At 43.6% G+C, this 14387-nt stretch overlaps 1 protein-coding gene across 6 annotated transcripts in view; it reads right to left on the bottom strand.

Moving 5' to 3' along the window:
• Positions 1-14068, bottom strand: part of THSD1 (thrombospondin type 1 domain containing 1) — a 30769-nt gene extending 16701 nt beyond the window's left edge. For 2 of the 6 annotated variants that reach the window (XM_064408863.1, XM_064408868.1), the window contains exons 1-3: positions 13929-14068; positions 7700-7844; positions 1138-2103 (exon numbers count right to left, since the gene is read on the bottom strand). In XM_064408863.1, the coding sequence (XP_064264933.1) occupies positions 1138-2103; positions 7700-7757 (1024 nt within the window). In that variant the 5' untranslated portion in view covers positions 7758-7844; positions 13929-14068. Of the gene's footprint in view, positions 1-1137; positions 2104-7699; positions 7845-7967; positions 7985-9207; positions 9223-13523; positions 13544-13928 lie in introns of those variants that run through there. The other 4 variants (XM_064408864.1, XM_064408865.1, XM_064408867.1 and 1 more) reach the window with 4 other exon arrangements.
• Between the last annotated feature and the right edge of the window lie 319 nt (positions 14069-14387).

The following is a 14387-nucleotide window of genomic DNA, read 5'->3' as shown; positions in this document are numbered from 1 at the left end:
TTTTAATCCAAACTCTTTGAAGTGTGCAGTTGGAAAAGACTACTTCATTACCTACAGACACAAGCTGCTTCAAATGAGAACATTTACCTTCCAGGGTGTAGGCAACGCAACCTAATCCAACCCAATCCCAATTCCCTTGTGCACATATGGCCCATCCCTCTCTGTGGCTCCCTTCCACAAATGAGTGATGAGAAGGGTATTTGGCTCATCTGCTTCCTCTGCTCTGCAACCGTGGTTCATAGACTGTCAAACCATGGACTGCCACTTCTAAAGCTATAGCTGCATAACACATACATGGTTTTGGCTTGTTCCAACCAGCACTCTCTCAGACCATGCCTGATCATGGTCCAAAGGATTATATGGACCACCAACTGTTCCCAGTTGGCAGATTGTACTATTCTAATCTTTCCTGTAAGGAAAGGTTTGGCTCTATGAACATGGCCCATGATCTGCCAGAAGGCCTCATGGGTCAGAAAATGCACCCTGGTCTCTTCTAAGCAGCAGACACATCTCTCAAAACACTGATTCAGAAAACTTGCCAGCTGTCCAAGCGACACAGCTGTGCCCTTCACTGTAGCCAAACCCTGACTCATCTCACCAGAGTTTGTGCATCAAACAGGAAGAGCTCTAAACTTCTACACCAAACGGGTAGAGAAAAACACACTCGTGTGAGGATTCAGCCCGTGTATGTTCAACACCCATGAATCACCCTTGCAAGATGCCTCTCAACTAAAAAGCTACACAACTACTTAATGCTGGGGCCCTGGCTTTTACACACTGAGATGCAGGTAAGACTAATCCTACCTTTAGAGTCTCCAGTGGGCCAGATGTACTGCAGTAGCTTCTTACCTCACTGAGGGACAAATTTAATTTTCAGCCCGACGAGATAGGTACATCATTCAGAATGCCCTAAGTGGTTTTAGTTGGTAGGTAGCATTAACTTAGTGCAGCCTTAAGCTACTACAGTGGCACTTGTTATCAAATGTCTTTATGTCCTCTACATAACAGTCTATCTTGTTCCCACCTGAGTATGACATTACAACTATTTTGTCTGGTGCAGGAGACCCAAAATCATTACCCATGTTGGCTGGCAAGAGTGCTGATTTTGGCTAAAGGAGAAAAAAAATCAGTACAAACCCATATTCCTTTGGATCAGCATACACTCCTTAACTCTTGCTGGAAAATAGCTTCGGTTTGAGAAGTTGAGGAGGTCAAAGCAGTATTTGTTCTTCCCCACATCAAACAAAGTGCAGTTAAATTCTGTCCTGTTGTCTCCTGGGTGAAGGATGTTTTCATACAGCCAAGTTGTTCTTTGACTCGAATGCTTGAGAGCCTCTTTATAAACAACGATTTTTCCACTGATAGAAGTGCATGGTGGAGAGATTATGGAGACCTGAACAAAAGTTTTGCATGTGTCTTCTGCTGCCACAACCAGTCTGTATCCAAATTTGTGGAGGAGATCTACAGGTCCTATGGAGGCAATGATGGAATGTGTTTCTAACGATTTCAGTAACACAGTGATGTATATTTCTTGACCAACAGGTGGGCAATCAAACTCTACCCACTGGGACCTTGACAGGGGGATTCCTTTGCTAGTTCTAATGCCCAGAGTCTCATCAGAGCATATTCTTCTGAATTCATAAAGGGTGCTGGTGAATATCACATCCAGTGAAATCACAGTCTTGTTCATGGCACATAACTGCTCATTTGTAAAAAGTCCAACCTGAAGGGAGCTCCCAAGCACCTCTGAACTCCTGTTCAAATCAATGTGAAATACAGGCCATTCCACATGGAGGGTGGACATGCTGCTTCTGCTCCACTGGGCAGCACTGCTGTTGTCACTGGGAGACACCATTCTGAACAAGAAATCACCAGCACTCTTGAAATGGAAACACTCAAACACCACCGTCCCCTGGGACTGATTTGCAGGAAGCTGTTTTCTTGCAATTATCTCACTGGTGCTGGCATCCAATAAAAGGATGGACACATGCTCTGCTGTCACATTACCACCACTGTAGTACTGATATTCCACAGACACTGTGTCGTTGCTGAAAGCTACATGATCTGGGTGCTCCAACAGGAGATACTCCACTTCGCTGAGAACTGAAAGGAAAAGTTCCGCAACAGTATTAAGAAACAGACAAGTGATTTTCCTATGGAAGAAAACAAATATTTAAAAAATGGATATTAAAAGTGGTTCTCAATCTTTTTTCAAGTGAACCAGAGCACAAAAAAAGAAAAGGTCCTAGCAACAGCAGTCAGAGCTCAACAGCTCTGTTCTGTGCAGGGATGTGATTTGCTGCAGCTCAAAGTCCACTGCAGTAACACCTTCAGGAAGGTAAAAACCATTATTTTAAAGCAAACCTCAAACCACCCAAAAGATTAACAGAAAGCTTACTTTATCAGAATAGATTCTCAAACTTTTCAACTTCTTTCACTTACAGATTTTTAAACTCCACAGAGGCCAGCTGTTTTTCAGCTTCAGCCATAATTTAGCAAAAAAAAGGACAGTGGTTCCTCATACAGACAGATGAAAAATGTCCCCCAAGTTAAATAGAATAGGAAGTCTGCATGATGCTTTTTGAAGCCTTTTCTCTTGCTCTGTCTTATGAATCTTTCATTTTGCTCATTTGCATCGCAGACACTTGAGTGAAAGAGCTGAAAATAACAGTGATGGTGACTGCAGCACTTTTCTTGTCTCAGATGTGGTGCAACATGTCTAAATGACATCATTTCATTATAAATGGTGCAGTCTTTTCAAATTCACTTCTTGCATGACCATGTTTGTGCAAGTTGCCAAATTATCCTGAGACATGCTGTAACTAGCGATGGTATCTAAAGCAATAAATTGGAAGATCACATTTCCGTTCTTAGCTCAGCTACCTTCTCTGCATTGCTTGAACCTTAAGGATTTCAGACACAGAAAGGTTATCTGAAAAATAGGAACTGCATATATCTATTCCAGATACAGAACGTGCTGTGAGACATCTTTATTAAATTAATTGTCCGGGGAAAGGCTTCTGAGTCTTAGATGGAAGGTGCCATGGAAGTGTAAAACTTCAGTTAAAGCAATCCTTTCATAAGTAGTATCAACTAACAATACTTTGACTTGTTAAATCTGTTACACATGTCTTAAGATTACCTCAAAGAAAGCTTTGCTGGAAAAACACTGCAACTGCCAAAGCAAGCACTTAGCAGTCAGGAGTAGCAGGACTCATCTCACATAATATTAGACGCCTACTACTCTAAGCTTCAATTTGAGTTAGTCACCTTGGATTCACTTTCTTCTCAGCAGGAAAGATTTTCAGGAAGAAATTCATCTGACTGGGTATAGACATTTACATCTGTGCGGGGTGCAGTGTGCACTAGAAAAAATAGAGCCTATTGCTTGCCACCAGCTACAACATGTCCTTAAAATAACCAGCACCAACCACATACATAAAGTCCAAGTAAAGGTGGCACACACAGCCCTACACATATAAATTGTACATATACTCTTACATGTATGTACTATAATTCCAGACTTTCATTTGCATTTCCACAAGACACTGCTTCATTTGGCAGATGGACAGTGCTCATTATCAGAGGGTTCTTTTGTTCTCATTCTTCTGTTGGTGGTCCTATGTATTATTGACTGCACACCATCCAAAATCCATCCTGATAACACAGAATTATTCATTTCCCCCATGGACTCTTCTATTGTGCTCTTATTGTCGTGTATTAGAGCATTAGAAATATTAATGACTTTATCCTTCTAAAATCCCTGAAAAATGAGAGGAAGTCACTATTCTTGTTTAGTATGTTAGGAACCAAAGCACAGGCACGAAGGTAAAAACTGTCAAATATCAACTAATTGTGGTGCCCTGTGAAAGCCAGGCCTGATTTTAAGTACAATGGTCCTTCAGACATCCAAAGCAGGATCCTGTTCATTGCAGCTGTGGTGAGCACATGGCACTGCAGCAAATCTGATCTCTACTTGGACACCCAGAGAGTAAGAGACAGACCCTAAACACAAGTCAAAAGTGTCTCCCTGAACTACTCAGCAACACATTCTCCTTGTTCTTCATGTTTTGGCTCTGTCACATGTGCCTGCCCATATTTTACAGTCCTGTTACTTCCACCATCTACTTTCAGTATCTCTTGGATACTAGCCTAACTCCATTATTGTTACCACAGTTCTTCAAACTCCTGCCCTCATCTCTTTACATTATAGCTCTTTTATCTTCTGCTGTTCCTCAGGCCTGCGATTAACTCCAGCACATTCCCACCTTCCTTGTTCGGTGCTAGCATTCCATAAGAGAGCATAGGACAACCAAGTCTTGTGTCCAGTAATGTTGGGGAATTGTTGCTCTGGGCTGGAGCATGCACAGTGTTGTACGAGGCTGGCAAGAGGAGCCAGCAGGAGTTGGGGCACACTTGACCCTTCAGAGAATTTAATCTCTAAGTCATCTGCAAGGATTTAGATCTGGACCAGATCTAGGTCTTTATAAGGACAGCAGAAAGCATGTCCTAGGCCACTGTAAAAACTCTAACAAAGATGAAGTTCCCACAGCTGAGTTAGAGTTTCCCAGTGAAATGGCTGTGAGTTGCTGGGATTTTTTTTCTTTGATAGTAGGCAAAATGATGCATTTCTCTACATGGGAATCAGCTAGATTCAATGTAGCTGAAACATTAAAGGGAAAGGAAATCAGACCATGCAAAAACCCAGCATGAAAAATTTCAATTTTAAGCTTTAAACTTACAACAAAAACATTCAAGCAATAGTAATGAAAAGCACTGATGTTTCTACCTACTGCTTTATTGTCCTTACTCTCTTTTACAACTGTCTTGACCCTTTTGCAGTGTTTTTCATTTGGAATGGCTGGGATGACGAGTAACACCACTCTGTATGTCAGAAGGAAGGACAGGGGGGCAGGGGACTGCTGTAGAGCAGTCCATCAACCCTAAGTGCACATCACTTGGGAAGTGAGGAAAGTGAGTACTACTGGAGGATGCAGTTACAGCACCGCAGAGCTCTGGCTGGTGCACCCCAGCTCACAGCATCCTTTTCCCCAGTTTGGTAAACAAGAAATTTGCACTTTTGGACAGCCCACATAGCAGTTTTTCACAATGCTCCAAAAGACACCAGTCAGGACATAGCTTCCACTGCAAGCTCCTTCAGTTGCCCTCCAACCTACTACATGTCCATGACTCTGTACCATACCAAAACTTCATCCCAATCGTTTGGATAGCCAGTCAGGGGCATCTTTCAATGCACTTGTACCATTTTCATTGTCATTATAATGGTCTCCTACTGAAAGAAGTCTGGCAGTGGTACCAACAACCTGCCAGAAGAGTCTTTGCAAGAATTCACGCTTTAAAAGATTAAAAGTCCATTATTTCACAGAACAGCAAGAAGAATTACTTGAGGGTGCTATTCAGATAGTTATTTATTTTTAAGTGTTTTTAAGCCAGCTTGGGTTGTGCTGTTGGCATGTCAGCCATCGGTAACACAGAGCTAAGTAGAACAAAAACATCAGTAAAACTGATAAGAAATGAGAATACAGTTTAGTTGGCTGTTAGGGCTTTTTATAGCACTTCAGTAATTTTCCAGAGCATACTGGATCACTTAAAAATAGTCTTGCCCGAAACAGAGAACTATATAAATAAAATAGATATCTAAAATCGACGTACACAGTAATATTCAAAGATATGTATATGCAGAACTGTTTGGAAGCAATTTTCTGAATTATGGGCTGCCCTTTAACTGGAAATAAGGTGAAAGTTGATGCACCCAAAGTTTGCAGCAGAGATCTAGCTCATTAATTGCACCTCATAATTACTTGCTGTGCCGTGCTCTATAAAGTTCATGAATAATAGCTTTTACCTCTGAGTCAATCAGTTGTGAATGTCTACAGGACTGGCTCCAGGAACCAGTGGATATTGTAATCATTCATCTCACGTCTTGGCTCCAGTGAATTTATTACTTACCTTCACTGTGTTACGCACTCAGCGCAGTGTTTCTACCTGGGCTATTTAGCTGTTTTATTAAAAGAGGAAATTGTCCTAAAAGTCATTTTAAAGAGTCTTTACTTCTACTAGAACCACGTTGACCTAAAAGATAGCAATTCTAGGTTCTCTCCATCTTTTAGGAATCCTTTGTTCTGCAGCAGAGATGGAGGATGCACAGAGGAATGAGCAGCATACCAGTCATTACTTATAATAATTTTTCTCACTTATACAAGGACAGCATACTGAATACATTTATGTCCATTTCTCTCTTTTGTAAGACATCTTCAGCTGTTTGATGCAAGAACTACCTGCTACAGCTCATTCCATAAGTGGGGATTAACCACTTCTTTTCCCATGTTTTCTAGGCTGTACTTATTTCTGCAGTGCACAGCTTAATCCTTCAGTGTGGTTTGACAATGTACTGCAGCTGTCAAAACAATGCTGGCTTTGAAACTAGGAATGAAATTTTCTAAAACATATTAATTGCTTAGGAATTAAGAGTCCCATTTTCAGAATTTCTAATTTAATCTGCAATAAGAAAGTAATTTGCAAACCTATTTTCTGCTTAGTACATTCTTGGAAAGGATAAGACACCATATATATGATGCCCCCCATCTTGTAGATGTCTTACAGGTTTCTGACTTGAACATAGGATGGTCTAACTTCCCTCCTTGGCAGCTGATGGTGAGGAGGCTTTTTCATTCTAAACATCTCAGTTGTAGATTTTTGGAAAATCCTCTGCTAGGATTTTTCCCATCCTGAGGAGCTGAGAGCCTCAGGAAAGAAATGTAAGCAATAACTATCTGCTGCTGTGGAATGCAACAGGTGCATCTTCCATTGGTCCATGTGGATTGTTTTCAATTAATAACCAATCACAGCCACCTGTGCCAAGGCTGTGAGCAGTCACAGGATTTTGTTATTCTGTTCTATTCTATTCTTGTTCTTTGTAGCTTTCTGATCATCTTCTCTCTGTTCTTTTAGTATAGTTTTAATGTAGTATTTTAATATATTATATAACATAATAAATCAGCCTTCTGAGCAAAATGGAGTCAAGCCTCGTGTCCTCACACATGGGTGGTTCGCCTTTACAGTAGATGGGTAAGAGCTGCTTTCAATATGTATGGATTTATGTGTGGACTAATCAAACAAGACTGATTGTCTCTGACTACCTGCCTAATTTTATGTCACTAAGATTGAATGAGTATGAACATCATCCTTTGGCTTCTTATACAATCAGAGTAAAGAATGCCTCTCTTGTACTCAAAAGTTCCCTGGGTGGCAGCTTAGATAGTTCTCTACGTATTTCCATCCCCACCCATCCTACTATGGATAACTAAACCAGGCCTATCTTCCATGATGTTCATAAAATATTATGAAATATATAATATGAAATATAATACAAGAGAGCAGAGTTCCAGTTACTGCTTCTAGCACAGCCTTGATGCTCATGGAAATTTGTTAATTTATCTCCTTTATTTCTCTAAGCAAATTTACATCAGGAAAGAATCCTGACACTGATCTAAAGGGACAGTTTATGCAAGTTGCATTTAACTATTGCATAAGATCTAGATAAAATTCTATGTCTATCAGTGGTGGCTTCTACTGATAGACATAGATTTCATCTCCACAGATCACCTGGAAATACCACCATTCAAAACCACCTTGTGAAAGCACATCACAGTTTTCACTTGACAGTTCTAATACTCACCGTAGTCACAGAGCACTACTAACAACAGATTTGAAAAATCTTTCAACATATATTTCATTCTGACCAGTGAGATCCTGGGTCCTTTTACTCCTCATGTCCTTTTTCAGCTCCAAAGTGCCAGCACGTTTTCCAAGAACACCTAAAACTTAAAAAATTACAGATATGTCAACTTTGCTTCATAAAATACAAGAAGAAAGACATATCATTAACAAGTAAAAGAATATTAATTAACATTTCTCTCATTTACTTAACAACCACTAACACTTACCAATGTATCTGAATAAGGACAGCTACAACTCACTGTACAATAATTTTCCATCCTGAAATGCAGCTCCCGAGCCAGAACAACAAAGACAGATAACAACAATTTTATCTTTGCACTGCAGGAACTGCTGCTATGGATATCTTATATTATGACCAAGGTTCACAATAACAAAATAATGAGCATTTTATACAAAATAACTCAGCTCAGGACATATCAATATTGGAGATTTATTGCTGGTACACAATTCATATAGTTTGTCAGCTGCTTTCAAGTATGAAAGCAGCTCAGCAGCAAACTGATTGGTCAGCAAACCAACTTTTTGGTCATCGAACTCCCTCTGTTATTCAGGTCTAGTAATACACTTAGTGATCTTACTAGATTTATAAGAGATCTATAACTGCCTTTATGTCATTCCAATTGATCAGATGGAGAAGATGCCAACTTCCACTTTTTCCTTCATAATTTTTTAAGTTTACATTCACTACAGCGTTTGCTAAGCCAATAAAAATAGACTTCTTTTGGCAAGTTTCCCAGTTTTATGTGGGAAAGTCCATGTGGTTTAAACTAGTCTTTATGAGTCTTGTAACAATTAGATAAAAGAGGTTGGAAGCACAATGATAGCAGCAAAACCAAACAGTTTCCTTCAGAAATGTAAGTAGGAGGGATTCTAAAAAGAGAAATTCTACTCAGAGGCCATTTCAAAATATAAGAATTGCTCTCCTGCGTTTCACAGAGCACCTGTAGGTCAGTGTCACTGTGCTCACCATCACACAAACATGCAAGAAAGGTCTTGATCCATTAAGTTTACAACCTAATTTTATGACAGAAATCTGGCACTGGAGCAGGCAGAAGTCAGGAATGAGCAAAACTGTGGAGGATAATGGTAAAACATAGGAACCAAGTATGGCAAAGATCATGAATGTCTTTAGGAATCACAAATAAGATATTTCAGCAATTACACTGCTCTGTTTGTTGAACTAAGACATAGCAGATGTGTTACTTGAAAGCTTTTTGAACTGCTCTCTGTGCCAAGTGGCTGGAGAGAATAATTTCTAAGAAGAGACTAGCGGCACAGCCTTGCTCAGTAAAAGCCCATTACAATAATAGCTGCACATATCTGCAAGGAATAATCATCATCTGGCCCAGGAACTTGACAGGGCTCCAGAAAGCATTAGATAGGGATAGTGATACCGCCACCACCCTCAATTTCACTTGATACGCTGTAAATTACAGGAAGACAAACCTTGTGCCTCAGGAGAGGGGCGGCTGCTGACGGAGGGCGGCGGGGAGCCAGCCTGCCTCCAGGGACAGCCGCTCCCGAGCTCCTCCAGCTGCCGGCAGCAGGCGCAGCATCACAGCAGGAACATCATTCCTTGCCTGTGTCGTTATTGATCACTAATCAGTTAATCGAAACAAGGAATCAAAGTAGTCCAAAGAAGAAAAAAACAGGCTTTGTTTAAAAAAGATAATTGTGATAGATGTCTTGGCCTCTAGAGTTAACTGCTCAAAGAAAACTCGAAGATAGGTGGCATTGCTGTAAACTGCCCTGAAATAAAGTGGGGGGAAATTGCTCTGTGGGCCACTACCATGATTCTGCTGGATGACTTTAATGGGTCCTTTCCATTCCTAGCTTTCCTAGCTGCAGATTCTTCAAATGGCTTCTACAAATACTTCTTTCAGAAAGTCACACACTGACAGATGAGATTCAAATAATCCTAATCTCAGTCTAATGAGCGACACACGGCACAGAGGAAATGAAGCTATGGAAAGGAGAGTAAATGCTCAGGAAAAAAGAAAAAAGCCTATGTAGGAGAGCACTCTTGAGGTAGTTGCCTTACATCTTAATTTGCACATCAACCCAACCGAGGAAAAAGCAGCGTGGTTCATGAGACAGGGTGCCAGCGGGAGGCACAGGGACCAGACCTGACTTCTGTTCCTATTCCTGCCACTGCCAGACATAATGTCAGCAAACGGCAGCATTAATCTGCTCCCCTGATTTCCACTCCATCTTTCATGCTCTGTATTTATAGCAAAGACTTTTCAGGACAGAGACTCTTTCTAATCAAGCCCGGAGATGGGAGCCCAGCGCCAGAGCCTTTGGGTGTTTTGGTAAGACCATCATCCATCACACCAAAACCTCCTTCCTTCTCACCCTTCCTCCTGTGTTATCTTGGCTCACTTGGGAAAAGATTGCAGTGTGCAGAGCGGGTAACACCCAGGCTGGAACTGGAGTGTTTGAAACTGTACCAAAACTAACTTCCAATTAGTGAGATCAGGTACCTCTGGAAGCCTAGCCCCAGGGCTACTTCACCCTCTGCACGCCCCTGCAGCAACCGGATTGCAGCAGAAGCCCTCCCACCTCACACACACACAGCTACTTCAGGCTGCAGTACAGCCCTACCTTTGAACAAAGCTCCAATTACAGTGCTCCATGAAGCCTCCCTTGCACCTTGGCTAGCTGAATTCCAATAGCACCTCTAAATGTAATGCTGGCCCATTTCTGGTGTAGTAGTGCCCCCGTACTCCTCTCTTTCTGCACACATTTGTTCCTCTCTCCTCCTTCACTTTTCTTCCTTTTGCCTCATCTCAGTTTAGGACAGGCTGACCTCTAAGTTCAGTTCAGAATTTTCCCCTCTCCTCTCTATCTTCTGTAAGCAAATTTCTTTCTAGATTTCTTCACGTTTTTAGGTTTCCTTCCAAATTCTCCGTATATTTGCCCCCTGCTTAAATATTTTTTCTCTTTTCACAATCATATAAAATTTTGGTTTTTGAAGCAGACAGTACATTTAAATGGTTTCTACTCTATTCAGATCTTCTACCTCAAGTTCATTAACTTAATGAGATGAAAAATGATGGAACGGAGAAGGATATCAGACTTCAAATAATTGGCTTTTTTAATTTATTGCTCTCGTGGACAAGCATGAACTGAGGCTCTATTGTGCAAAATGGAGCAGAAGCACAGCAACATAAAAAGATGCTTTCTTCTTCCAAGAGACAGTGGAATGGGCTGATTGGAAGTGGAAGACTTCCTCTCCAAAGGGAATTTGAAATGACAGATGAAGAGGGCATAAGCCATAAAGTGCTTTGGAAGCAAAGACCAAGAGGCTTGTGTGCAACGCAAATGACACAGGAAAACTTTGAATCCCTGCTCTGCAGCAGATTTCCTGTGCTATCTTGGTCACATCTCTTACTTTTCCTGTGGCACAGCTCTCCACTGGAGACTGTATCTCGCTATCTGGTGTGGGGGCTACAAGAATAAATCCTCATCAGCTATGTGGTTTGCAGGCACTCAGTGTCAATAGCCATGTAAGAGCCAGATGTGAAGTTTGCAAATAATAGAACAGGCTATAATATTGCTTATTATAATCATATGTATTAATCTATTCAAAAGATATCCCTATTTCCCTACATCATTAAAACCATAAAATATATTGGGATAATTTTGGTTTTACAAAAAAAAACCCTAAAATAAACCAAACAAATAAAAAATTCCAAGCCAGCTGGATTTATGACTCCTGGTATTTTTCCAGCAGTATCCAAGGCTGCAGCACAGACACGACATTTCAGACACCAGCCACTTCTTCTGAGAGCTGTCACCTGCTGATTTAGCAGTAACCACCTTCACCAAGTGCAATAGCACAGCATTCAGTGCCTACTCCTCCTCCCCATTAGGGAGCTGAGAGGCAAATAAGCCTTGCAGTTAAGAAAGGGCCATCAGGAATTAATCAGACACTCCATGACCAAGCATGGAGTTTAATGAGAACACAAATCCATGGCACTCAAAACCTCTGTGCTCTGGAGCATCCTTCATGCAGAGAAGTGCCACTGATGGATCCCATATTTCTCCTACCCACAAGTACCCTCAGTCCTCGTGCTCTTTGCAAATCCCCACCAAGAGCTGAGCCCTCCCCTGCCCTAGCTGCATCCTCCTTCAGTGACAGGGCTGTTCTTGCTTATGTCTCCTCTAAGCACAACCCTGCTGCCTCCTTGTCCCACCAACCCCACAGCTGCCGGTGAAGGTGGACCCAGCCATGGACAGAAACCCCCCTGAATTAGGGCACACATGAGAGCAAGGTGGGAGAAGGGCTTGTGGAAGGCGTGGGTGTGTGTGAGAGTGGTATGGTCTCAGGCTGAGGAGTGATTCTCTTGGAACCAACCTGCCCCTGCCCCAAGCACTGCCCCAGGCAGCAGCACCTACCCAGGTACTCTGATGGATCCAGCAACCAGCCACCGTCTGAATATTTATTGGAATTAGGGAGGAAAAAAAATTCCTTTATAGCTGTTCACTAGTTGTATTTGCAGCCCAAAATTTGCACAGTGAATGAGAGGCTGACAGCAAAATAGGCTACCTACAGAAAAGCCTGAAAGTCCCTAAATCCTCCCTACATTTCACAAGCAGCACTAATAGCAAAAAGAAATGTGTATCTGCAACATTTCCTCAAATGGATTTCTTCATATTTTATCTGTATGTTGGAAAAGAGATTAATTATTTTCAACCATCGTATGCTTATTGCAATGGGATTAGGCAGCTATTGAAGTGTTACCACCTGCTGGGAATTTCAGAATCTCCCACATAATCTCTTCATTTTGACAGTAAAGCGAGAACACCTCAACTATTCATCACATTTTATCAAAATCTAATCACTGCTGACCAGCCAGAGTGGTCAGGGCCAAAAATATGCCACTTCTTGGAAGATATTTAGTTTAGCCAGGAAAGTGTCTATGTGATGTCTGCCACAGCAGGGGGCTGGAGCTGACATCCTCAAAGCCATCTTTCATTCTTATTTACACATCTGACAATTTTACATTGTTATCAGATAATGACTTTATTAAAATTATGCATCTAAATTCACTAGGCTGAAACTGACAGCACCAGTTCCTCCGTGTGCAAGGAAAAAAACCAATAATTAGCCGGTAAAACCTATTTTCATTAATATTTGGGGTCAGATCTCACAAAATTATGGGATTTCTCAGCTCCCTTTGATATTAACACAGCAATTCAAGACCAGGCTGGCCAGCAACATCTGTCCTCTGAAATTGAAGGGTTTACAATAGACAGAGTATAGGGATGATATTTACTTTGGAAAATGTACAGTGAAAATAAATTTACTAAGTATAAGGAGATTTGGGAAGGTGTTCAAGCAACAACAAATAAAGAATGCGAAGAATTAAATACAAAAGATGAGAGCTCATGGCATAAGGGAAGGAATGTGATCATCCATTCTTTCCTTTCACCTTCAGTATTTCTTAAAAAAAAAAATATATATATATATATATATACATATACTGTCCACAATTAATGGAATTCCCCTTTTGGTGGAGTTTATAATGAAGATCCTCGTATGGAGAACATACACGGCACAGCTGATACAATCAGAAGTTTGTTAGCGGAGCAGGTCTGAAATACTGTAAAGAATCAGTATTAAAAAGAGAATTGCGAAGGTTTCTCCTACGCTTTACCCTGGGTTTGCCCTGTACTCACACGGTTTCGACCGGTCTAGCGACTGATATAAAGTAGAAAGCACCAAACATATTAAAAACCACTGACATTATTCCTACCTATGACGGACTGGGGTGAGGAAGCCGGGCGGTCGCTCCCCGTGCCGATGCTCCCGGCACCCCGAGAGCGCTGGAGCGCCGGGGCTCCGGGCGGGACGGCCGCCGCCTCCGGGGCAGAGCCGACCGCAGAGAGCACCGGGCCGGGGGCAAAGCGGGGACCTGCCGGCACACGGGTGTTTCAGAACACCTCCAGGACCGCGATCACGGCGCGATCCCGCGGCGCCCCTCGCTCCCACCGACGGCTCTCCCCGCCCGTGCCCGCCGGCTCCGCGCCGACAGCCGCCCCCGGCCGGCTCCGAGCCCCGGCAGCCCGGGCTCCTCACCGCCGCACCCCGGGCACCCAGCGACCCGCCCGCGCCCCGGCACCGCCGGGCTCGGCTCCCGCTCCGCCCGCCCCGCGCTCACCTCCACGCCGCGGGCGGAGCGGCCGGGGATCGGGGATCGAGCGCGGTCCTTCCCGTGAGGAGACGCCGGCGGCGCTGCCCGAGGGGCGGGCGGGCGCTCACTGCCCGGCGGCGGCGGCGGCAGGAGGGTTAAATGGCGGCGGCGGGCGGCTGTCAGCGGGCGCGGGGCGGCGGCGGGCGCCGAGCGAGGGCAGCCCGCGCCCCTGGCGGCGAGGCGCTCCCGGCCCAGCCCAGCCCGGCCCGGCCCTGCCCCGCCGCGGCCGCGCCGCCCTCACACGCCCGCCCGCCGGGCTGCGGCGGCCCTGCGGGAGGGGACACCCCGTGAGGGGCGCGCCCGACCCGTGTGCGCCCCGGGCCGGACCGGCGGCCGGCCCCGGTGAGGGCGCTGGGGCAGGGCAGCCCGGCAGCTCCCCTCACGGTGCGTGCGGTTTGTGTGGCAGCCCTGCGGGGAGCGGCACTT

Source organism: Passer domesticus, chromosome 2 (assembly GCF_036417665.1).
Source record: "Passer domesticus isolate bPasDom1 chromosome 2, bPasDom1.hap1, whole genome shotgun sequence".
In the NCBI taxonomy this organism is placed as follows: domain Eukaryota; kingdom Metazoa; phylum Chordata; class Aves; order Passeriformes; family Passeridae; genus Passer; species Passer domesticus.
This window is presented reverse-complemented; position numbering and strand designations above follow the sequence as displayed.